The following is a 26,730-nucleotide window of genomic DNA, read 5'->3' as shown; positions in this document are numbered from 1 at the left end:
TATACCTGTATATGTTTTCGTCTACCTGCATGTGAGATGATATGACCCCTATTTTCTCTATCTTGGAGCTGAAGTTAGTGAGCCAGTCAAACAATGTAAAATTCAATTGCTCACATCTTCTCACAATCATATTTATTCATTGAGTGCCTAGCTGAATCACAATAGGCCATAGTAACTTCAAATGAAAGGACTTGTAGTTGGTGAAGACATATTGGCAAGGTCCCCTATCCCTAGGTGACTATCAACCCCTCTTCCACTCTCTTGCCTGGCAAATTTAACCAGAAATAGAACTATGAAGGAGAAGAGACAGGGCAACTAGCTCTGAAGCCAGTATGGCCCAGCGCAACTTGGGCCTGGACCTGAATGCGTTCATGCTCATCTACCTGCAGGAGGTAACCCCCTCTCAGCCACCCCCCCTGTAAACAGCGGTAGACTCCAGAGTCAGACAGAGAGGCCTGGTGGATGAGGTAGCCGTTTCTCCCGTGAGAGATCCAGAGAGTGGGAGCTGTTCTTCTGGAGAAGGTCCAGCTGGGTTAGAGGCAGTGCATCTCGTTCCCAGTATACAGGGCTGTAGGCAGGGAGGTCATTAGAAAGAATATAAAAGATATTAGAACCAATACTACAATGTAGTAACATTGTTAGACTGGTAGTGGGATCTGAAATATCCCGTTATACTTTGATAACATACATGAATCATCCATTATAAATGCATAAATGTGTCGACTGATTGGTGTGTTGTAGGTGGCTTATTGAAAGCTTAAAGAGCCCCTGAAGTGGAAATGGGCATCAGCTCACCTGTACACAGAGACAGAGGGACACAGCAGCACAGTAGCACAGTATCCAAGGAGGCTGTGATGTCAACAGGCTTCAGGAGTGACCGATGGAGGCTCCGCGGAGTGGGAATGTCATCCTAGTCATGCAGACAAGAGGTCGGACAGTCCTGGCAACATGTTTCTATGATGACCTCTTGGCCCAGGACAATGGAGAAACCTTGTAATTACTCTAGTCATCTCTGAACCACCCCAGACCCAAGGGCCGCACCCGGGATCCCCTCTCCTGTGCTCACATTGAGGACCTGTGCATAGCACAACCTAAGTAGAACAAAGGAAGTTAGGAAACAGCACTTCTAGTGGCTGTAATGACACCACACCTCTCACTGTTACAGATAGAAAAACTTAAACCTGTAGTAGTTTGCTGCCTCTGAGGCAAATCTACTCACACAGGTCAAACTTTCACTTTGTCATGCATTGATGGCAGGCAATGGGACACAGTGTGAAAATGTTGCTTAAATATAAGTAAGGATATGTCTCCAATGTAACTACACTCACCCAATCCTCTTCCTCTCTCCAAGTTCCCCACAGCAATTTCAACCCTGCCACGCACCCCATACTGTGAACACCTCCCCCAGCCTCACTTAAGTTTTCCCTGGGCAATAGCCCGTGGTGGGATGCGTGTGATATCTGCACTTCACTAAACATCCTGCACCTCAAACTGAGCCAGGGTCACATCCCGCACCTGGCAGGTATAGAGTCCAGACCCAGGTGTCAGCGAAGACAAGGTTATGCTCTCCACCTCTGAGGCGTGACTGGAGGTCATTATCAGTCGAAAACTGTGCCAGAGGGTCGCTGGTCTGATGTGGTCAGAGGTTAAAGGTTGCACATGGGCAGAAAGAGGCAGGAGGTTCACTGGCGAGCATGCTGAGTTTAGATGTGAGGTAAGTCCTGTGTCTCAAAGGCGGAGGCAGGAGCCTGAGGGCGAGTTGGGCTGGCCACCATAAGGGATGATTGAAAAACCTTTACACCACCTGGTTCTATCCTGACCAGAGCTCTGTATTGGATATTGGAGTATAGTCACAGAACTCTCCATAGATTGATGTTCCTTCTTTGCCTGCTTGGAGCTCTCTGCAGACCCAAGCCAAACCTTTGCCTGTTGGTTTCGGAGTGCTCCAAGTACACAGCAGTTAACACTAGGGGAGATTCACTCTTTCACAGTTGGTGGTGTCAGCCTTCAGCAGAAGGCCCCCACCAGGGGGGCTCTACTGGTCTGGATCACTATTGGAGATGAGCTGTAGCCTGTGTCCAAGATTCCCTGGATGGTCCACTTGATCAAAGGGTGTAGGGAGGAACCAGGGCAGACCAGAGTGGCAGGGTTAAGGCTAAGTAGGGCCACAGTGCAAGTCTTCCCAGTGCCACACTCAACCAATGTGGCTTCAGAAGGAGAAACACTATGCCACACCCCAGACAGGAGCATGACCAATAAGCTCAAAACAGCACAATCCATGGTCCCGTAGGGCTATCTCCAAGTATCTCTATGATATGTACAGTTGAAGTCAGAAGTTTACATACACCTTAGCCAAATACATTTAAACTCAGTTTCACAATTCCTGACATTTAATCCTAGTAAAAAAATCCCTGTTTTAGGTCAGCTAGGATCACCATTTTATTTTAAGAATGTGAAATGTCAGAATAATAGTTGAGAGAATGATATATTTCAGCTTTTACTTCCTTCATCACATTCCCAGTGGGTCAGAAGTTTACATACACTCAATTAGTATTTGGTAGCATTGCCTTTAAATTGGCCTAGAGTGGAAGAGATGGGAGAAATAGGATGGAGACAAGTTTAATTATAAAGGGTCTACTAAGCAGGGGAAAATGTGTCCATACAATTAAAAAATAAATCCGACATTTAGTATAAACGACCAGACTTAATCTAATATTTTCATTATCGACACCTACACAATTTCACAATTCCACTTCAAATAATTTCACAATACCTTTGAGCAGAATTCCACTTCCGTACCAACCTCTTGTGCAAGGAAAGAACACGAGGCCTAGAGGACTGTAGAAACAAGACGGGGATCAGCTGGATTGAAAAGGATATAAAAAAGATACTAAGCATGGGCAAAGTATGTCAAATGGGATTTAAAGTAGGTGAGGGGGATTGGCAGAATGTTCTTAAAACACGTAATCCACAGTTTCATTTGATAAATTATACTTCTGTATAAATGATCAATTAATGTAACATTACCTCCATATATCCTCATTGGACAGTATAAAACACCCAGGCTTACTTGCCTCAGAACAGCAGTCTCCTACAGTACAGTGTGTCCACAACACCTATCCACAGATCATGGTTCTAACAACCTACAAAAAGCAGGTGTTAAGAACACCAGGGCTAATATTGTCATAAATGCGAGAGCAAAAGCCAAAACATTAAATATATTTAAGAGTGTGACGGTGAGGAACATGGTAGGATATCTAGTGGTTGAGTGATGGGAAGCGTCATTGAGCAATTAAGCGCTTTGAGATCACAAGAGATGACATTTTGAACTTTGCGATGGCAAATGTATAAAGTGGGTCATTTCCCCCATTACTTTGAAAATAACTAAACACTAAAACGTATTTTAAGTAGAATGGACTGAAATGGCATAGATTAAGTTAGTGCCGATGCATGTTGGCTTCCCATGACGACAAAGAGTATTTTGTCTGAAATCAAAACGTCATCTGTAAAGAAAAGAAAATCATACATAAACGCAGCTTTGGGGTATCTTGGTATAAAAATTGGCATATCATTTAACAAAAAATGTCTAACAAATCAAATATACATTGGTAGTTAAGTTAAATCACTATGCCGACAGTTACGTCGCAAAACGTCTTGAATACCGGTAAATACAACCTACAGCCAAGACCAAACCAATTAAAGCGAAGTTATACTTAAAACGTTATTGTGTGGTTTATTTCTCAAACTGTAGCTAGATACATCTCTTACATTTCTGAAAGATATATCCACAATCTTCGCAACATTCAGGTTTACCAAAATTACATAAATTGCTCTTTAACTATTATTCAAATATTCCATTCATAAATGTCACAGTTTAGGTTTTCATCCATTAACATTACATTATTTTTTTAAGTATGGAGTGACCGCAAGCAATATAGAGTCTTCCAGTAAATCGCAGTTGAACGCAACGCAATCCGCCACAGGCAAAGTGGGGTATAGCGCCACGTGCATCAGGAGACGACTACAATCTTGGCAGATAATTTAAACCTGGAAAGAGAGCAAACCACACAAGTCAAAGCGCATTGTACTCATGGATGAACGCGCTCAGGTTCAGAAAAATGCCCTGCATTCTTTATAAAGGTATATTACGATTTGACATTGTTCAGTTGAAGCAGATTTGGAGAGTTTATAAAGGCTAAGGAGATGGAGAAACAATGTCCTTGGACATTAAGCGTCAACGTGAGGTTATCCCCAATTCGATATATAAAAAATAAAAAAATGGAGCTAGATAGGGAGTGGACTTGCATAGTATAATACCCTGTCTCTGATATCTCACCTTGAGTCAAACGCCAGTGTGCGTTCAGTAAGAGTAGCGTGCAGGAGGCAGTGGAGGGACCCTGTCAGCGTAGGGGTCCCTGGAACGTGGTAGGTTGTACATTGCAGGCCTGGACAGAGGAGAGAGCTGGAAGCGCTCATAGGAGTAGCCGTTACCCATGCGGGGCATGGAGGGAGGAGATGGTCTCCTGATGGGACTGTGGTCATGGCGTAGTAGGAGGACAGAGGTGGGAGGTAGGTGACGCTCTTACCGGGCGAGAGAGAAGGCCGAAAGGCGCGCCCTAACCATGGCAGAAGGGGGTGGTGGTGGGGGTATGGCGCCAACTCGCCTCTCATCTCCATAGCCTGAGAAGCAACCGTAAAGGGCAGGGCGAGCTCTGTACTTCTCATAGTAATCTACCACGCTCATAAGCACGCTCTGGGGGGTATGGGGCTCGTCTAGGGGGAGGGGGTGAAGGGAGGCCAGGGTACCCCCCTGACATGCAACCTCTGTAATGAGGGTGTTCCGGCTCCCCCTGTCAACAGGGTAGCCGTGAGGTGCTGGCCAGTATGCGCCATTATTTTAATCCCCTTCCTCCCGTCTGGGACGTCTTTTTGATATCTGAACGTGAAGATGTCTGCCTAAAGAGGAAAACCATGATTACCAGTCAGACAGTGACACACAAAACTAAAGTTCATATTTAACATTGGGACTTCCCAACCGTTTAATAGTGAATATTAAATTAGGGTCTTTGTTTCTTACCTTGGTAGTCAGAGTTGTCTAATCCCTCTGTGGCATCCATGGCCTCATCAGAGTTGGACATGTGGACAAAAGCAAAGTTTTTGACAACAGCACATTCTGTGACTGTGCTATACTCCTCAAACAAGGTGCGGAGCGCATCTTCTTCCCCTTTCTCCACGTTAGCCACGTGAAGTTTCACCGGACCCTGATTCTTTCCCCTGCTTGGCTTCACATTGATTGGCCTGCCATGAAGCTTTAAGAGGTGCAGGCTGCGGATGCCTTCGGTGGCAGACTTACGGTCATCCATGTGGACGAAGGCATAGTTTTTGAACTTTGCACATTCTGTCACTGCACCATGTTGAGTAAACAGAGCCTCGAGCTCATCCTTCTCGACCTCGTTAGGGAGGTTTCCAATAAAGATCTTCACCATATTTGTGTCAACGCAAAGCCTGTGAGAGGAGAGGCATGTCAATATACCAGTTAGCTGCAAATGAAGTTGTGATGGTGAGAGTGGGCAGAAGTGAAAGGAAATTAACGTTAGACATTACCTGAAGTTAGCAAGCTAACAGTTTTTTTTATTTATGTATTAACACAAAATACAAAAAAAATGAAATAAACAATCAAGAGTACATAAACCTAACAGACTTACATATCAAGATTCATTTTCAATTTGTTAAATACTTTTATGGTGCGTATTGCTTTTACTGATTATTTCAAAATAATATTTCAATTCCATCTTAAATAATGTGAAGAGGGGTTTGTTCTCTGCCCACTTCCTTTCATGGACAAAGAATCTTCCATGAAAAATAAACAAATTAACAATGAAAGTTAAATCAGGGTCCATATAATTTGGTTCAAAATAAATAAAACAATATCAGTCTATCAAATTAATATTAATAGTTGTTTCTTTTAAAATAAAATCTTCTAACTCACACCAAAATCTTCTGACATAAGAGCAGTCCCAAAATAAATGGTGAAGAGTCTCTGGGTCACAATCACAAAAACACACATTTGTTATCAATAGCTATTTTAAATCGGTGTATCATAAAGGTCTTTACAGGGTAGATTCTATGAATGAGTTGGTATGATACTCCTTTCACATTAGATATACAATATTTACCAGATAACGAAACTTTGTTCCAGTTCACTTGTCCTAGGGCTGCCTTCCAGTACATTTTAGCAGAGGAAATAGTAACATAGTTTCCTTATATACATGTTATTACATTTATTGTTTAAAATGTCAATTCCTTCTAATTGTATTGAGGCTATAAAATCCTCAATAGTTGCACTTGGAGTATTGTTGTTACGGCTCTCTTCTATCTCCTCCTCTGACGAAGAGGTAGAACAAGGATCGGACCAAAATGCAGCGTGGTTAGTTCGATACATGTTTAATGAAAATGAAAACACGAACAATACAAAACAACAAACGGAAAAATGTGAAAACCTATACAGCCTGTCTGGTGAAAACTAACACAGAGACAGGAACAATCACCCACGAAAACACTCACAGAATATGGCTGCCTAAATATGGTTCCCAATCAGAGACAACGATAATCACCTGACTCTGATTGAGAACCGCCTCAGGCAGCCATAGACTACGTAGACACCCCACAAAACCCCTAAGACAAAAACACACCACAATAACCCATGTCACACCCTGGCCTGACCAAATAATTAAAGAAAACACAAAATACTAAGACCAAGGCGTGACAGAACCCCCCCCCCCCCATAAGGGGACGCACCTCAAAACCATAGGGAGGGCCCGGGTGGGCGTCTGTCCATGGTGGCGGCTCCGGCTCGGGACGTGGACCCCACTCCATAAATGTCATAGTTCCTCCCCCTCGCGTCCTGGGATAATCCACCCTCGCCGCCGACCATGGCCTAATAGTCCTCACCCAGAACCCCACTGGACTGAGGGGCAGCTCGTGACTGAGGGGCAGCTCGGGACTGAGGGGCAGCTCGGGACTGAGGCAGCTCGGGACTGAGGGGTAGGTCGGGACTGAAGGGAAGCTCGGGACTGAGGGGCAGCTCGGGACTGAGGGGCTGCTCAGCACTGAGGGGAAGCCCAGCACTGAGGGGAAGCCCAGCACTGAGGGGAAGCCCAGCACTGAGAGGAAGCCCAGCACTGAGAGGAAGCCCAGCACTGAGAGGAAGCTCAGCACTGAGAGGAAGCTCAGCACTGAGAGGAAGCTCAGGCAGGTAGTTGGCTTTGGCAGATCCTGGCTGGCTGGCGGATCTGGAAGAGTCTGGTTGACTGGCAGATCTGGAAGAGTCTGGTTGACTGGCAGATCTGGAAGAGTCTGGTTGACTGGCAGATCTGGAAGAGTCTGGCTGACTGGCGAATCTAGCTGCTCTGGCTGCTCCATGCAGACTGGCAGCTCTGGCTGCTCCATGCAGACTGGCAGCTCTGGCTGCTCCATGCAGACTGGCATCTCTGGCTGCTCCATGCAGACTGGCATCTCTGGCTGCTCTATGCAGACTGACAGCTCTGGCTGCTCTATGCAGACTGGCAGCTCCATGCAGGCTGGCATCTCTGTCTGCACTATGCAGACTGGCAGCTCCATGCAGACTGGCAGCTCTGTCTGCTCTATGCAGACTGGCATCTCTGGCTGCTCCATGCAGACTGGCAGCTCTGGCTGCTCCATGCAGACTGACATCTCTGGCTGCTCCATGCAGACTGACATCTCTGGCTGCTCCATGCAGACTGACAGCTCTGGCTGCTCCATGCAGACTGACAGCTCAGGCTGCTCCATGCAGACTGGCGGCTCAGGCTGCTCCATGCAGGCTGGCAGCTCAGGCTGCTCCATGCAGGCTGGCAGCTCTGGCTGCGCTGAACAGGCAGGAGACTCCAGCAGCGCTGTAGAGGAGGAAGACTCTGGCAGCGCTGAACATGCGGGAGACTCCGGCAGCGCAGGAGAGGAGGAAGGCTCTGGCTGCGCTAAACAGGCGGGAGACTCCAGCAGCGCTGTAGAGGAGAGAGGCTCTGGCTGCGCTGAACAGGCGGGAGACTCCGGCAGCGCAGGAGAGGAGAGAGGCTCCGACAGCGCTGGAGAGGCGGGAGACTCCGACAGCGCTGGAGAGGCGAGGCGCACTGTAGGCCTGATGCGTGGTGCTGGTACTGGTGGTACTGAACCGAGAACACGCACAGGAAGCCTGGTGCGGGGAGCTGCTACCGGAGGGCTGGGGTGTGAAGGTGGCACAGGATGGGCTAGATCGTGAAGGCGTACTGGAGATCTTGAGAGCAGTGCTGGCACAGGACGTGCAAGGCTAGGGATGTGCACAGGAGGCCTGGTGCGTGAGGCTGGCACCAACTTCACCAGCCGACTAACACGCACCTCAGGACGAGTATGGAGCGCTGACCCAGGTGCCATCAAATCCCCGACACGCTCCGTCGGACGAATATCGTACCTAAAGCACCAAACTAGCAACTCCCTCATTACTCTCTCCTCCACTTTCCCCATTAACTCCTTCACAGTCTTTGCTTCGCTCACCTCTAACACCGGCTCTGGTTCTGGTCTCCTCCTTGGCTCCTCACGATAAACAGGGAGAGTTGGCTCAGGTCTGACTCCTGACTCTGACACACTCTCCCTGAGCCCCCCCCCCCCATACATTTTTGGGGCTGACACTCGGGTTTCCTTCTGCGCCGTCGTGCTTGTCTCTCCAACACCATTCTCCTATAACCTGCTTCGCACTGCTCCAGCGAATCCCAGGCGGGCTCCGGCACTCTCTCTGGGTCGACCACCCACCTGTCTATTTCCTCCCAAGTAGTGTAGTCCCGATATTGTTGCTCCTGCTGCCGCTGTTGCTTCTCCTCATATCAGCGCCTCTCAGCTCTAGCCGCCTCCAGTTCTTCTTTGGGGCGGCGATATTCTCCAGGCTGATCCCAGGGTCCTTGTCCGAACAATTCATCCTCCCATGTCAGTTCCTCCTTTCGCTGCTTCTGCTGTCGCTTTTGCCTGTTACCACGCCACTCGGTCCGGGTGTGGTGGGTGATTCTGTTACGGCTCTCTTCTATCTCCTCCTCTGACGAAGAGGTAGAACAAGGATCGGACCAAAATGCAGATAATCATATAGTTGTCCATCATTACTCAATAAATTGTTTAACCCAAATAATGTTGTTGTCAAACCAGTTCTGGAAAACCAAAGACTTGTTTTTGTATTTTATGTCTTTATTATTCCAGATTGTATACCTATGAGGGGAAAAATTGTGTTTGAACATCAGGTTCCAAGTTAGAAGTACCTGTTTATAAAAGTTTGCAAGCTTAATAGGGATTTTACCCAAATCAAAGTTGCATTTGAGTAAGAATTCTAGACCACAAATTTGTTGGAATATTAAATTAGGGATGATATTCCAGATGCAACCCTTATTTCTTAAATAGTTTTGTATCCATTTAATCTTAAATATTATATTAGAGGTTTTAAAATCCAGAGCATTCAACCCTCCCTCACCTTGGGTGCTACATAGTACCGCTTTTCTTAAATAATAAGGTTCATTCCTCCATATGAAGTTAAATAATTTAGTATCAACCATTTGAGTTACTGACAGAGGAACATCCAAGGCAAGGGAGGTATAAACTCATCTGGACCTTCAGATTGTGATAAAAGTACACGCCCAGATAAAGATCTCTTAATAACCAGGAGTTAAATCTCTTTCAAATTCTCTCTACAATAGAAGAGACATTTAAGCTGGCCCTTTCTTTCGGATCCTTGCTAACTGTAATACCAAGATATGTGATCACATCTTTTACAGGGATATTATATACTGAGTTAAAGTCACATCTTTTCAATGCAAATAATTCACATTTCCTAATATTCAGAGATGATACATGTGTGAAGGCATTAATACACTCAATAGCTTTGACTTCATTATGATCTTTCAAAAAAATATTTAAAGATAAGAATATAACTTTATGATCAGTAAGAATAGATGGTTCAATTGATACCTTGACTACAGAATTATCTAATGAATTATAAATCAACCAGAAGTCAATTCTTGACTGTCTGGACATGTCCTCACTCCAAGTGAAGTCCTTTTTATCAGGACATTTAGATCTCCAAATATCGACTAATCCTAGACATAGATTATTAAACTCAGGATTAACTATGCTGGATATGTTGGGAGGGGGATATCTGTCAATCATCACATTAGATACAGAATTAAAATTGCCACCTAAGATAATTTTGATATCCTGAAATACTGTTAAAATGACTATTAATTTCTTAATTCTTGAAATAACATCCTGTTTTGTTTGTTGTTGGATGCATAAATATTCCCTAATAAAAACATTTCACTGTGGAAATGTACTGTTAAAATGAACCAACGTCCAGAGTGGTGAGTCTTACGACTGATGATGTCACACCCTGACCATAGGTTGCTTTGTATGTTTCTATGTTTTGGTTGGTCAGGGTGTGATCTGAGTGGGCATTCTATGTTGGATGTCTTGTTTGTCTATTTCTATGTCTGGCCTGATGGTTCTCAATCAGAGGCAGATGTTAGTCATTGTCTCTGATTGGGAACCATATTTAGGTAGCCTGGGTTTCACTGTGTGTTTGTGGGTGATTGTTCCTGTCTCTGTGTTTTGCACCAGATAGGGCTGTTTTTGGTTTTCCACGTTTATTGTTTTTGTAGTGTTTGTGTTTATCTTTTATTATTAAACATGAATCAAAGAAATCAAAGTTTTTACCCAACGCCACTCCAACAGCTTGAGCGGAACCTATAACAGGGCAGCCTGTTGTCCTGGAATTAAATGTAGTCTCCCGCTCATAATCACTCTCTCCCTTCTGCCCCTTCAGTCAGGTCCTTAAAAACTTCTTGATGCACCAATCCCTTTAGCGGGATCATTTTCATAAACACCCGCTGATTTGCAGCGAGCCAAATTCAAATTAAATTACTAAAAATATTTAATTTTCATGAAATCACAAGTGCAATATAGCAAAATACATCTTAGCTTGTTGTTAATCCACCTGGCGTGTCAGATTTCAATACAGCTTTTCGGCGAAAGCATAACAAGCGATTATGTAAGAACATCTCTCTCAGTAGACACAATATTACAAACACTAGCAGCCAAGTAGATTGGTCACGAAAGTCAGAAAAGCAATAGATTAAAACGCTCACCTTTGATGATCTTCAGATGTTTGCACTCACGATACGCCCAGTTACATCATAAATGTTCATTTTGTTCTATAAAGATAATTTTTTATATCCAAAATACCTCCATTTGTTTGGCGCGTTATGTTCAGAAATCCACATGCTCGAGCGGTCACGACATCGCAGAAACAAATTCCAAATAGTATCTATAATGTCCACAGAAACATGTCAAACATTTTTTATAATTAATCCTCAGGTTGTTTCTAAAATATATAATCGATAATATATCAACTGGGACTGTCGCTTTTTCAATAGGAGAGGGAGAGACAATGGCTGCCCCACTCTGTTGCGCAAACAAAACTCTGCGAACACCCAGCTATCCACTGACGTGATGTTATCTTTCTCGCTCATTTTTTCAAAATAAAATCCTGAATCTATGTCTAAAGACTGTTGACACCTTGAGGAAGCCATAGGAAAGGGAATCTGGTTGATATCCCTTTAAATGGAGGCAAGGCATCCAATGGAACAGAGAGCTTTCAGGAAAAACAGCACTTCCTGGTTTGATTTTCCTCAGGTTTTCGCCTGCAATATCAGTGCTGTTATACTCACAGACAATATTTTGACAGTTTTGGAAACTTTAGAGTGTTTTCTATCCTAATCTGACAATTATATGCATATTCTAGTTTCTGGGACTGAGAAATAGGCCGTTTCAAATGGGTACGTTTTTTTGTTGTTGCCAAAAATGAAAATCCTGCTCCCTACACTCAATAATTAATAAGAGAACACAACCAATAATCAGTCAATTGGCCCCAGGTGAGCTCATCAGTAGTGGCTGTACTGCGGAGCAGCTCCAGGAGAGGGCGCAGTCGGACCACTTGATCCGGCTGATCCCTCACAAATGGTTAAAAAATCACTACGTGCACTTAAAATTAACCTTACAAATAGCAGTGTTGGGCGATCTGAAAAGCCATAACCAGTCAATAAATAATATAATAATACTCGTTGGAAAGGTTTTCATCTTTAGCTCACAATCTGTTGATAATATACGATTACAAAGATTCAAACATTTTGTAAAACATCACAGCACAATTGAAAAACATATGGCACATGGAAACCAAACAAGGGCGGTCTATGGAGACAGGTGGGATGGGCTGAGGGTGGCTGAGGGTTGGGATTAAAGAGTTTGTTTGGCAATGTATTGTTGTTATATATAAAAGTACCATGTATGTCAAATGTATATGTTAAATGTGTATGTAAAATGTACAGGTAAAATGTATGCATATGTAGCAAAAAAACTAAGATATTTGTCCTCCGAAGAGGTGTTGGAGGGGTTCATGAAATAAATAATAATAAAATAAAAAACAAGTTAACAGATTCAACATCATCGCTACTGGCCTTTAAACTTCTGAGGTCACAAAGAATACATCTAATTTCACTACTGCCAGAGGGACTAGGTCAGTAGCTTATACCACAGTGTTAATTGGTTGCTATCACAAGTCCCATCTGAAACTCTAGTGGCAGGCTGGTTTTTATATTTCTGCTAGGATCAGAGGGGCTGGTCTGGTCTTTTCACAGTAAACAGAATAAGAAAGGACATCTCTTCCCCTTCGATTCATCTCTAGGTTTACTGGTAGTCTCCCTAGGCAGACGGGTTGCCTCCCACATGAGCAATGTGGCAACACACATAAGTGATGTTGCTTATGTGTTGCTTTAAGTCTGGGATTAAAGAGACTAGGGAACTGAGCTCTTAGAGCACTCAAAACACTGAAGTTGTGGTTCAATTGTGTTTTGATTGGTGAATGGGTTTAGGTACTTACAGAATGGATCAACGATGGTTCATGTTCCGATCTGTTGTAACTGTTGTATGAAATTCATGTCAGTAACATTTTCAGTAACATTTTCTTTAGAACTTGTTGCGCCTTAACTGCTTAAACGGTTCCACATAACCATTTTAATTTTCAGTTTCCGGGTATGACATAAAAATAGCATACAGCATAAAAAAGAATGACTTCTCATCGAAGAACCACAAAAAAACATCTCAAAGTCTTCCTGCTTCTGAAGGTGATGGTGTGTGTGTGTGTGTGTGTGTGTGTGTGTGTGTGTGTGTGTGTGTGTGTGTGTGTGTGTGTGTGTGTGTGTGTGTGTGTGTGTGTGTGTGCGTGCGTGCGTGCGTGTGTGTGTGAGTGAGTGCGTGTCACTCATGACATTGTTATACTGTCATAGAGTGACCTGGATCTGAGTCATCTCCCTAAACTCCTGCCTGCAGCCCACTGGGCACCTTGGATATAATATCATTGGTGTGTGTGTGTTTGTGTTTGTGTGTGCGCGCTTGTCAATGCATTAATGTATGTGTGTGTGTGGAGATAATATCATTGGTCACAGCTGTGGTGTGTGTGTGCCACTGTCACTCATGACATTGTCATTGTATACTTCATAGAGTGACCTGGATCTCGGTAAACTTCTGCCTGCAGCCCTCTGGGCATCGTGTGTGTATGATGGATGAAATGAGACACTTGAAAATAAGTTGTTCATATCATTGCAGAGTTTTGATGAGCCAGAGGACTATCATGTGTTGTATTGTTTGTTGACAGGGAGTTTTATATATACAGTCCATTCGGAAAGTATTCAAACCCCTTGACTTTTTCCACATTTTGTTACATTATTCGAAAATTGATTCAATGTATTGTTTTCTTATCAATCTACACACAATACCCCATAATGACAAATTGAAACCAGGTTTTTAGAAATTTTAGCAATTATTAAAAATAATATTTACATAAATATTCAGGCCCTTTGCTATGAGACGTGAAATTGAGCTTGGGTGCATCCTGTTTCCATTGATCATCCTTGAGATGTTTCTACTACTTGACTGGAATCCACCTGTGGTAAATTAAGTTGATTACCATAATTGCTGGACTATTAAGCGCACCTGAATATAAACCGCACCCACTGAATTATAAAAAAATATGTATTTTGTACATAAATAAGCCGCAGGTGCCTACCGGTACATTGAAACAAATGAACTTTACACGGCTTGTAACAAAAATTAAACAGTGGCCTACCAAGAAAGTCATTGGTCACTATGCTGCCCCTTCAACATGCAGCAGTCCAGCCTTTCGAAACCCGTTGATGATAATGGATTTTTTGACAATGCTCCACGCTGTCAGGACCCACTGGCAGACTTGACCATAAGTTGCTCTTCGCATGCGGCCCGTTTTAGTGAAGGATTTCTCCCCACTTGTCATCCAAGCCTCCCACTGAACAAGGAGCGCCACCTTAAATGCACGATTTTCACTGATGTCGAGTGGCTGCAAATACTTTGGGCCATCTGCTTTTCTTCCCTCTGAAAGCTTTTGTTGTCTTTTTGCACTGAGTCAGTTCCTCACGCTGCTTTCCAACGTCTTATCATCGACTCATTAAGGCCAAGCTCCCGTGTAGCAGTTCTATTTCCTTTTCCAACAGCCAGATCGATCGCCTTCAACTTGAAAGCTGCATCATATGCATTTCTCCGTGTCTTTGCCATGATGAGGGTGACAAAATTACTACCGTAATCAGAATGATGGGAAGTTTGAGCGCGCTCGATTTACGTCACATTATGTGACGGTGCTCCGTTTTTTGGCGGCATGAATCTTGTGAAAGCGGGAAAAATCCATAAATTAGCCGGCGTCATTGTATAAACCGCGAGGTTCAAAGCGTGGGAATAAAGTAGCGGCTTATAGTCTGGAAATTACAGTAGACATGATTTGGAACGGCACACACCTGTCTATATAAGGTCTCACAGTTGACAGTGCATGTCAGAGCAAAAACCAAGCCATGAGGTCGAAGGAATTGTCCGTAGCGCCCTGAGACAGGAGTGTGTCTAGACACATCTGGGGAAGCGTACCGAAACATTTCTGCAACATTGAAGGTCCCCAAGAACACAGTGGCCTCCATTCTTAAATGGAAGATGTTTGGAACCACCAAGTCTCTTCCTAGAGCTGGCCGCCCGGCCAAACTGAGCAATCGGGGGAGAAGGGTCTTGGTCAGGGAGGGGACCAAGAACCTGATGGTAACTCTGACATTGCTCTAGATTTCCTCTGTGGAGATGGGAGAACCTTCCAGAAGGACAACCATATCTGCAGGAACAACACCAATCAGGCCTTTATGGTTGAGTGGCCAGATGGAAGCCATTCCACAGTAAAAGGCACATGACAATTCATTTCGAGTTTGCCAAAAGGCACCTAAAGATTCTCAGACCATGAGAAACAAGATTGTCTAGGCTGATGAAACCAAGATTGAACTCTTTGGTCTGAATGCCAAGCGTCACATCTGGAGGAAACCTGGCACCATCCCTACGGTTAAGCATGGTGGTGGCAGCATCATGCTTTTTAGCAGCATCATGTTTTTTAGCAGCATGGACTGGGAGACTTGTCAGGATTGAGGCAAAGATGAACGGAGCAAAGTCCAGAGAAATCCTTGATGAAAACCTGCTCTAAAGCACTCAGGACCTCTGACTGGGGCGAAGGTTCACCTTTCAACAGGACAATGACCCTAAGCACACAGGCAAGACAACGCAGGAGTGGCTTCGGGACAAGTCTCTGAATGTCCTTGAGTAGCCCAGCCAGAGCCTGGACTTGAACCTGATCAAACATCTCTTGAGAGACCTGAAAATAGCTGTGCAGCAATGCTCCCAATCCAATCTGACAGAGCTTGAGAGGATCTGCAGAGAAGAATGGGAGAAACTCCCCAAATCCAAGTGTGCCATCGACAGAGCCGTCACAAAATTCAGCCAGCATGATAGATGTTAACAAAGAGCAAGATCAACCAATGACATTCCCATTTGTCAAGACTCCTACCGAAGGTGGCTCCCCTTCCTGTTCGGGTGGCGCTCGGCGGTCGTCGTCACCGGCCTACTAGCTGCCACTGATCCCCTTTCCCCCTTTGCTGTTTATTAGTTGCATCTGTGTTTAGTTTAGGTTAATTGGTTGGGCTTTATTTACCAGCCGGCCCGCCTGCTGGTTGTGCGGGATTATTTTCAGTGTACGTGTGTACACGGCTGTAGGTCACGGTTGTCCGTGTGTTTGTATTTTGCTGGACTGTTTAAGTTCCCCTTGTTTGGGGAATTTGTTTGGGATGGCGTCATTTCACCGTTGTGGTGCATTAAAAGTAGCGCTACTTCCTGCGCCTGACTTCTTCCTCCATTACACCCCGGGCATTACAGAATCTCGCACCCTTAAAGAATGGAGTCAGCAGGAGCAGCTGCCAACCCCCTCCCATCGATGGAGGAATGTGTCCTCCACCATACCAGCTCTGGATCCCCCTTCTCCTCCCTCCCCCTCCGGCTCCAGTGCTCTCCGTCTTGCGCTCCCGAGGGACTATGATGGAGGAGCGGCGGGGTGTCAGGGGTTCTTGCTCCAACTGGAACTGTACCTGGCGACCTTGAGGCCCACTCCCTCGGGATCAGAGAGAGTGAGTGTCCTTGTCTCCTGCCCACTCCATGCTCTGGAGTGGGCAAACACGGTCTGGAATGGCCCAGACTCAGCGAAGGAGCACTACCCGGAATTCACCCGCTGCTTTTTTTTGTTTGATCACCCTCCAGAGGGAGCGACTGTTCCACCTTAGGCAGGAGAAGAGGAGTGCACAGGATTACGCGTTGGAGATCCGGACCTTGGCCGCTAGGGCTGGGTGGAACGACAGGGCCCTGATAGACCACTACCGGTGTAGTCTCCGGGAGGACGTCCGCAGGGAGCTAGCGTGTCGGGACACCGCTCTCTCCCTTGATGAACTCATCCACATGTCTATCCAGCTGGACAATCTGCTGGCTGCCCGCAGGCGTTCGGAGAGGGTCCTGTTCGTTCCACCACCCAGCGCCCCCGCTCCCATTCCTATGGAGTTAGGGGGGGCCGTGCCGAGGGGTACCGGAGGAAGAGGCTCCCCCTGCACCAGCTGTGGTCGGAGAGGACACACGGCCGATCGGTGCTGGGGGGGCCCGTCTGGGAGTCGAGAGGGCAGGCAGAACGCTTCTCGGTCACGCCAGGTGAGTCAGCACCAAACTCACCCAGAACCCCCTGTTGGTCACATGTTTGTCTTGATTTTGTTTCTTGATTTTTTTCCCCCCTCTTCCCAGCATAAGGTGCTAGTCGATTCAGGTGCAGCTGGGAACTTTATGGATCACGGACTCGCCATCAAGCTGGGTGTTCGCTCGTGCCGATAGATTCTCCCTTCCCCGTGCACTTCCTAGATAGCCAGCCATTAGGGTCAGGGAGGCCACGGAATCACTGGACATGGTGATGCAGGGGAATCATAGGGAGCGAATTAGTCTCTTCATTATCGATTCACCTGCATTTCCAGTGGTGCTCGGGATTCCCTGGCTGGCTAGTCACAATCCTAAGATTTCGTGGAGACAGGGGGTTCTCCAGGGGTGGTCAGAGGAGTGTTCTGGAAGGTGTCTGGGAGTTTCCATCGGTGCCACGTTGGTGGAGAGTCCAGACCAGGGTTCCACGGTGCGCATCCCCCCCGAATATGCCGATTTGGCAATCGCTTTCAGTAAGAAGAGAGCCACTAAATTACCACCTCATCGACAGGTAAACGCTGCGCTTCCCAAGAGTCACGTGTATCCATTGTCCCAGGAGCAGACGTTGGCTATGGAGACATATGTCACAGAATCTTTGGGGCAGGGGTACATTCGGCCCTCCATCTCACCTTTCTCCTCAACTTTATTTTTTGTGAAGAAAAAGGAGGGAGGTCTGCGTCTGTGCATTGATTATAGAGGTCTAAATGCCACAGTGGGGTTTAGTTACCCACTACCTCTCATCGCTACGGCGGTGTAATCATTTCACAGAGCACAATCTTTCACAAAACTGGATCTCAGGAGCGCGTATAGTCTGGTGCGTATTCGGGGTGGAAACGAGTGACGAGATTCTCAGGGACCTGCACGGGCAGGGCGTGGTTGTCTATATCGATGATATTCTGATCTATTCCGCCACCCGCGCCGTGCATGTGTCTCTGGTACGCAAGGTGCTTGGTAGACTGCTGGAGCATGACCTATACGTCAAGGCTGAGAAGTTTGTGTTCTCCAAATGAGCCGTCTCCTTCCTGGGTTATCGCATTTCCACCTCGGGGGTGGTGATGGAGTGTGACCGCATTAAGGCCGTGCGTAATTGGCCGATTCCTACCACGGTGAATGAGGTGCAGTGGTTTTTGGGGATTGCCAATTACTACCGGAGGTTTATCCTGTGTTTTGGCCAGGTAGCGGACCCCATTACCTCACTGCTGAAGGGGGGGCCTGGGCGTTTGCGGTGGTCGGCAGAGGCGGACAGAGCCTTCAATAGGTTGAAGGCGCTGTTCATGGATGCACCTGTGTTGGCGCACCCGGACCCCTCTCTAGCATTCAAAGTGGAGGTGGACGCGTCCGAGGCTGGGGTGGGTGCCGTGCTATCACAGCGCTCGGGTACGCTACCAAAACTCCGCCCCTGCGCTTTCTTTTCAAGGAAGCTCAGTCCGGCGGAGCGTAACGATGTGGGGGACCGGGAGTTGTTAGCGGTGGTCAAGGCCCTGAGGGTGTGGAGACACTGGCTTGAGGGGGCTAAGCACCCCTTTCTCATCTGGACCGACCACCAGAATCTGGAATATATTCGGGCAGCTAGGAGACTGAATCCGCTTCAAGTAAGGTAGCCATGTTCTTCACCCGATTCAGGTTCACTCTGTCTTATAGACCAGGCTCCCTGAACATAAAGGCCGACGCGCTGTCCCGTCTCTATGACACGGAGGATCGGTCCACCGAGCCTGCTCCCATCCTTCCAGCCTCGAGGCTGATGGCACCAGTGGTATGGGAGTTGGACTCGGACATCGAGCGAGCGTTACGGGCGGAGCCTGCGCCTCCTCAGTGTCCGGCTGGGCCTAAGTACGTTCCACTTGGTGTCCGGGACCAACTGATTCGGTGGGCTCACACCCTACCCTCCTCGTGTCATCCTGGGGTGGCGAGGACAATGCGTGTCCTCCGGGGGAAGTATTGGCGGCCCACCTTGGCTAGGGACGTTAGGGTTTATGTCTCTTCCTGTTCGGTGTGCGCCCAGAGTAAGGCTCCTAGGAACCTTCCTAGAGGGAAGTTACAACCCCACCCCGTTCCACAACGGCCATGGTCTCACTTATCAGTGGATTTCCTGACCGATCGCCCCCCGTCTCAGGGGAACACTACGGTTTTGGTGGTTGTGGATCGGTTTTCTAAGTCCTGCCGTCTCCTCCCGTTGCTCGGTCTCCCTACAGCCCTACAGACTGCGGAGGCATTATTTCCCCCCGTCTTCCGGCACTACAGGGTGCCAGAGGACATCGTCTCTGATCGGGGTCCCCAGTTCACGTCCCGGGTATGGAGGGCGTTCATGGAGCGTCTGGAGGTCTCGGTCAGCCTGACCTCCGGTTATCACCCAGAGAGTAATGGGCAGGTGGAGAGAGTGAACCAGGAGGTGGGTAGGTTTCTGCGGTCGTATTGCCAGGACCGGCCCATCGAGTGGTCTAGGTACGTCCCATGGCCCAAAACTCACTCCGTCATTCCTCGACAAACCGTTTCAGTGTGTGTTTTGCTACCAGACGGTCCTGGCACCTTGGCATCCGAGTCGGACGAGGCTCCTGCGGTGGAGTAGAGGGTGCAGCGCTCCAAGGAGACCTGGAGGGCCGGCAGGAATCGCGCAAACAAGTCAGTGGACGGCAGAAGAGGAGTGCTGACCGCCAACGCAGTGGGGCCCCCTGCTTCCTGCGCCTGACTTCTTCCTCCACTACACCCCGGGCGTTACAACATTCTTGCTCTTTTTCAACTAAATTGTTTATGTCACCATAGATCTGTCAGACCCATGTGGCAAAGTCATTATAGCTGTCACTATTCTTGACCTGTGAAACCTAGTGTCTAGTCACCACAGCTGACCCTTCAGGCCGGGATGACATTCCCCCTGTTCCCCCAGATCATGCTTAAAGGGGAAACCTGCAGTTCACACAATAACAAAGAGGCCATCAGACTGCTCTTTTTGGTAAAAAGCTGAGGGATAGCACTAGAGAAATGTAACTACTCTCAAATTCATAGAAAAATCTATGGATGCAAGGACAGAAGTTTTAACCATGATTTAAAGCTATACAATGTTTGTTTTTTTTACAATTGGATTGATTACAAACAATGGAGTAAAGCATGCTTATATGTTGTGTTCTGATGGAGTGTGACAGTTGAACTAAGCTCCTGCTGCGTTAATAAGTGATATTCTTCAAGATTCAATTGGTATAACGTTATAGCATTCATTTCAAAGTCCAAAGATGGATGTAGCAATTGCTGATTAACCCCTTTAATTTAATCAGATCAGCACTACCACTTTGAGACACTTTTTGAATAGGTGCCCTGGTCCATAATAGTCATTCATGGTCCCTCAGATGGGGTTTTGTAACTTTGGTTCTTGCATAATGTAACAACTGACTTGGCACTGATTGGTAGAGGGCTCAGTCAGCTGTTACAAGCTCTCCTTTACAGGTTTGGCAGGGGTAAGCCGTCATTGTATAAAAAATACCTCTTAACTAGGACTGGACATTGAGGCCGTTTTTCTGAAAGTATGTCACTTCACTTGCAAATGTGAATACCTGCATTTTCACATTTCTATATACCCGGTAGCCTACTAATGGATCTAAAAAAAAAACATGCAAAGTGTACATTGTTTTTCTTCCACAAATATTTATTTCATATGAATATGAATGTGGTCTGCACATTTATGAACGTGATTTGATAATTTTCATAGACTACCCCTGGACTCAATTAAATCACAATAAGGATGGGAATGTAGAGGTCCACAAAATTAGCTTGCCATTTGAGCCAGTAATTTGGGTAACATAACTGACAGGCAGTATCTCCAATAGAGATGCCTAAAATAGATATTTGGCTCAATTATTGGATGAAACACAGACCGGCCTCTAACTGTTGAACCAATGAAAAATATCTATATTTGATTTGCGGTCATGTTGACCAATGATAAGTCAGTATTCTATTTTGGGTGTATCTTTCAAGAATGCGGGGTGGGCTTATCGAGATCATTCAGTACCTCACTGATGTACTCTGTCGGCGTGCGTTTGAGGGACGGGTGGTTGGAGTATTAGGAGTTGTCGGGCGATAGTGCACCACAAACGCTTAGTTCAGGAGGATACTTTTTTTTTTGCTAAAATATACTTAAAAAACAACAAAAGGAATCCTAGCGATGACTTAATACAGTAACTTCTCTCCGACCGCTGCATGTATACGCCTGTTTTGGCATCCCGCAAGTGACGGAATCAAGGTGTCGGTGATAGCTAGCTGCTTGCTAACATCTTCCTTTCACATAGCATCATTAGCTTTGAAGCACATTGCAACTAGACCGCCGCGGGCCCCCTCAACGCAGGACAGCACCTTGCTAGTGCCGTTGCACGCTAGCTAACAAAGGTATCGTTGATAGTTTGCTAACGTTAGCTAGGTAGTGAGCTAACGTGAAGTTGACCGCTGGAGACGCTAACGTTAGCTATTCGTTGATCCCATAATCAACACCCAACTCTCCGATCCCTTCACCCCTCTCCCTCCACCTCCCGAAACACTGGAAATCCACAAGCGGCCGGAGAGCGGCGACGGGCCAGCGGCAGAGAAGCTGGGGGTGGTACCGGAACCGCACGGAGTCGTAGCGGCTCAATCAGAGAAGCCCAGTCGTGCGGACCTACCGACGACTATGGACGGGCTGGCGGTGGAGGTTCGCGGTTCGAACGGGGCCTTCTACAAGGTAAATGAAATAGTGCAGTGATTAACGTTAGCTAAGGATGCACAACTGGTAAACAATTGCAAATATTGATGTCGACAGAGTTTTGTTCTAACTAGCTAGCAAATACCAACTAGCGTTGGTAACGTTAACTAACTAGCTGGCAGCTTTGGTTAGCAGCATCATTCATTGAGAGTAGGCCCAAAAAATGTTAAGATCGCTATTCTTAGATTTTTTTTTTTTTGTTCATCAGGTCACCGTTGGCCATTATGGAGCACGCTTGTTGTGGCCTGGTTTTGGTCAATTCCAAATGTCAATTTTACACTTTGTTGGCTGTCTTGAGCTAGTCAGCTAACCATCTTCTCGGGGCACTCCTTTCTTTGGTAGGAGTTGCTAGCTAATCACTCACATTTGCTAGCGAGAATAAGGGCGGTGGAAGGATGGACAATCTAAAATGTTCTGAGATCTCGACCTGTTTGTTTACTGTCCCGGGTGAGACAATACAAAGTAAGTAGCCTAAATGACGTAATGTATTTGATTAGTCTTTCTAAGCTGGTACCTACCATAAAGCTGTTAAATTATTTCCACTTTCTCACATTGTTCCCTAAGTTTTTTTTCTAACAATTTCTCGTTCAAACAAGGAGGCTGAGTCAGCCTACGTTAGTACAGTGAATCAAATTATTTACATTGATAGTCAGTCATATCATGGCTGTTTCCAAACATCAAACCAAATTAGGTGACTCAACGTAAGGGAGTCAATGCATTCATTTTCATTATGAGGATGTCAGTTATTTTATTCAGTGATTCAAGTTGAGTCAAATGACTACATTTAACGTCAGTAAGGCAGAAGTCCCTGTGCAAATGCTTGCTGTAGTTTAGTAAAACAGACAGTTTGTGTACTGACAGACAGTTGAATAGGCCCTAGTGATTTGCTAATGGTTGAATGGCTCAGTTGAGCCTGCCTGACAGTAACTGAAGAACTGAAGCAGGTGTTGGTGGAACAGGTGATCCTAATCTCAGCACCCTTCCAGTCCAAATTTTCATTCACTCTGTCCTGTTTTTTCTCTAGCTCTGCTCTCCCCTTGTGGTTTAAACCCCTCAAACTCAAACTCTGGACCTCGAAGACAGTTCCACTGCATTTTTTAAATTTGTTATTGTTTCCATCTAATTATGGATGGATTTAGACCTTGGACACCAGGTGGGTGCAATTAATTATCAGGTAGAACAGAACCAACTGGTTCAGGATCTCGTAGGGTAAGAGTTTAATACCCCTGGGTTGGACTATATTTATTCTCCTCCTCCCTCACACCTGTTCTGTTAACTTCGTGACATTTTGTCTCTACTGCCTGAAAGTATACAATCCATTCACCTTTACAGTGCCTTTAGAAAGTATTCACACCTTTTCACATTTTGTTGCCTTACAGCCTTCATTTAAAATGTATTAAATAGAGATTTTTTGGGGGGGTAACTGGCCTACACACTACCCCGTGATGTCAAAGTGAAATTGTGTTTTTGAAAATGTGTACCAATTCATTCAAATGAAAAGCTGAAGTGTCAATATGTGTTCAATCCCTTTGTTATGCTAGCCTAAATAAGTTCAGGAGTGAAAATGTGCATAACAAGTCACATAATAAGTTGCATGGACTCTCTATGTGCATTAAGTGTTTTAACATGATTTTTGAATTACCCTATCTCTGTACTCCACACATACAATTATCTGTAAGATCCGTAAGTCGAGTAGTGAATTTCAAACACAGATTCAACCACAAAGACTTGGAAGGTTTTCCAATGCCTTGCAAAGAAGGGCACCATTGATAGATGGGTACAAAAAACCCCACATTGAATATACCTTCGAGCATGGTGAAGTTCATTACGCTTTGGATGGTGTATCAATACATCCAGTCACTACAAATATACAGGCGTCGTTCCTAACTGTTGCCGGAGAGGAATGAGGGTTTCGCCGGGATTTCACCATGAGGCCAATGGTGACTTTAAAACAGTTACGAAGTTTAATGACTGTGATATGATAGCACTGAGGATAGATCAACAACATTCTAGTACTCTACAATACTAACCTAATTGACAGAGTGAAAAGGAAGCCTGTATAGAATAAAGTAATGTGTAACTTTTTGGCTTGAATACAACGTGTTATGTTTGGGACATATCCAACACATTACTGAGTATCACCACTAATTTCCAGCATAGTGCTGTCTGCATCATGTTGTGGGCATGCTTGTAATAGTTAAGGACTGGAGTTTTTCAGGATAAAAAAATGTAATGGAGCTAAGCACAGGGAAAATCCTATTGGGAAAACCTGTTTGTCTGCTTTCCATCAGACACTGGGAGATTAATTCACCTTTCAGCAGGACAATAGCCTAAAACACAAGGCCAAATCAACACTGAAGTTGATTAGCAAGAAGACAGTGAATGTCTGAGTGGCCAAGTTAGATTTGACTTAAATCTACATGAAAACCTATTGCAAGACCTGAAAATGGTTGTCTACGTATGATAAAAAAAATTAAAATAAACAACAATGGGCAAATATTTGCACAATCCAGGTGTGGAAAGCTCTTAGACTTAACCAGAGTCTCAACTGTAAACACTGCCAAATGTGCTTCAAAGTATTGACTCGGTTGTAAATAAGATTTCTGTGCTCTATTAAATTTTTTTTTTTTACCCCTTTTTCTCTCCAATTTCGTGGTATCCAATTGTTTAGTAGCTACTATCTTGTTTCATCGCTACAACTCCCGTACAGGCTCGGGAGAGACCAAAGTTGAAAGTCATGCGTCCTCCGATACACAACCCAACCAAGCCGCACTGCTTAACACAGCGCCATCCAACCCGGAAGCCAGCCGCACCAATGTGTCGGAGGAAACACCGTGCAAGGGGTATGAATACTTTCTGAAGGCACTGTACTAATCTCCTCTCACTCTTGTTCATATCAAGCACACATATCAAGCGTTTTCGACATCCCTTAATTTATCTAGGAAACCTGTGAGAGCAGCACCTTTGACTTCTTTATATATACAATATCAGTCAAAAGTTTGGACAGCCCTACTCATTCCATTGTTTTTCTTTGTTTTTACTGTTCTCTACTTTGTAGAATAATAGTGAAGACATCAAAACTATACAATAACACATTTGGAATCATGTATTAACCCAAAAAGTTTTAAACAAATATATTTGACCTTCAAAGTAGCCACGCTTTTACTCTTGGCATTCTCTCAACCAGCTTCATGAGGTAGTCACCTGGAATGCATTTCAATTAACAGGTGTGCCTTGTTAAAAGTGAACTGGTGGAATTTCTTTCCTTAATGCGTTAGAGACTATTTATTTTGTGACAAGGTAGGGGTGGTATACAGAAGATAGCCCTATTTGGTAAAATACCAAGTCCATATTATGGCAAGAACCGCTCAAATAAGCAAAGAGAAATGACAGTCCATCGTTACGATAAGACATGGTCAGCCAATCCGGAAAATGTCAAGAACTTTGAAAGTGTGTATAAAAGTGCAGTCGCAAAAACCAGCAAGCGCTATAATGAACCTGGCTCTCACGAGGACTGCCACAGGAATGGAAGACCCAGAGTTACCTCTGCTGCAGAGGATATGTTTATTAGTTACGAGCTTCAGAAATTGCAGCCCAAATAAATGCTTCGGATTTCAAGTAACAGACATCTCAACATCAACTGTTAAAACCTCTTTGGGATGATGCGAATTTTCGCAGCTTTTTGTTAAAAATCGCGCAACATTTCAGCGTCCTGAGAGAGTGATGGAGTGCTGCATTAGATGACCTGGCATCCCCAATCCCCCGACCTCAACCAAATTGAAATGGTTTGAGATTATTTGAACTGCAGCATGAAGGAAATGCAGCCAAAAAATGCTCAGTATATGTGGGAACTCCTTTAAGACTGTTGGAAAAGCATTCCTCATGATGCTGGTTGAGAGAATGCCAAGAGTAAACAAAGCTGTCATCAAGGCAAAGGGTGGCTACTTTGAATAATAAAACATCAAAATATATTTTGATTTAAAATTTGATTGTTTACTACCTGATTCCATATGTGTTTTCATCGTTAAGTCTTCACTTATTCTACAATGTAGAAAATAGTAAAATTAAAGAGAAACCCTTGAATGAGCAGGCATGTCCAAACTTTTGACTGGTTATGTATATATGTATTTATTGGGGTGGCAGGTAGCCTAGTGGTTAGCGCTTTGGGCCAGTAGCTGAAAGGTTGTTAGATTCAATCCCCGAGCTGACAAGGTCAAAATCTGTCGTTCTGCCCCTGAACAAGGCCGTCACTGCAAATAAGAATTTGTTCCTTAATGACTTGCCTAGCTAAATAAAAAATGACAAACTATAGTTAAGTTTGGGGTCACTTGGAAATGTCCCTTAAAAAAAGCACTTTTGTCCATTAAAATAACATCGAATTGATCAGAAATACAGTGTAGACATTAATGTTGTAAATGACTATTGTAGCTGTAAATGGCATATTCTTTTTTTAAATGGAATTTCTACATAGGTGTACACAGGCCCATTATCAGCAACCATCACTTCTGTGTTCCAGTGGCACGTTTTAGCTAATCCAAGTTAATTTTAAAAGACTAATTGATCATTAGAAAACCCTTTTGCAATTGTTAGCACAGCTGGAAACTGTTCTGATAAAAGAGGCAATAGAACTGTCCTTTCGACTAGCTGAGTATCTGCGCATCAGCATTTGTGGTTTTGATTACAGGCTCAAAATGGCCAGAAACAAAGAACCAACTTCTGAAACTCATCAGTCTATTATTGTTCTGAGAAATGAAGGCTATTCCATGTGAGAAATGTACGAGATCTTCAGTTTCCTTGGCCAGCGCTGTGTACTA

At 45.1% G+C, this 26,730-nt stretch overlaps 1 protein-coding gene and 1 pseudogene across 4 annotated transcripts in view; one reads left to right on the top strand and one right to left on the bottom strand.

Annotated features, from left to right (window-relative positions):
- Positions 1–2,677: 2,677 nt before the first annotated feature.
- On the bottom strand, positions 2,678–5,486 carry LOC109906274 (RNA-binding protein 4B-like; annotated as a pseudogene).
- Positions 5,487–21,184: 15,698 nt separating this feature from the next.
- Positions 21,185–26,730, top strand: part of LOC109906452 (FMR1 autosomal homolog 1) — a 32,951-nt gene continuing 27,405 nt past the window's right edge. The window contains exon 1 of one of the 4 annotated variants that reach the window (XM_020504158.2): positions 21,185–21,895. In XM_020504158.2, the coding sequence (XP_020359747.1) occupies positions 21,845–21,895 (51 nt within the window). In that variant the 5' untranslated portion in view covers positions 21,185–21,844. The remainder of the gene's footprint in view (positions 21,896–26,730) is intronic. The other 3 variants (XM_020504160.2, XM_020504159.2, XM_031791964.1) reach the window with 3 other exon arrangements.

Source organism: Oncorhynchus kisutch, linkage group LG16, assembly GCF_002021735.2.
Source record: "Oncorhynchus kisutch isolate 150728-3 linkage group LG16, Okis_V2, whole genome shotgun sequence".
In the NCBI taxonomy this organism is placed as follows: domain Eukaryota; kingdom Metazoa; phylum Chordata; class Actinopteri; order Salmoniformes; family Salmonidae; genus Oncorhynchus; species Oncorhynchus kisutch.
This window is presented reverse-complemented; position numbering and strand designations above follow the sequence as displayed.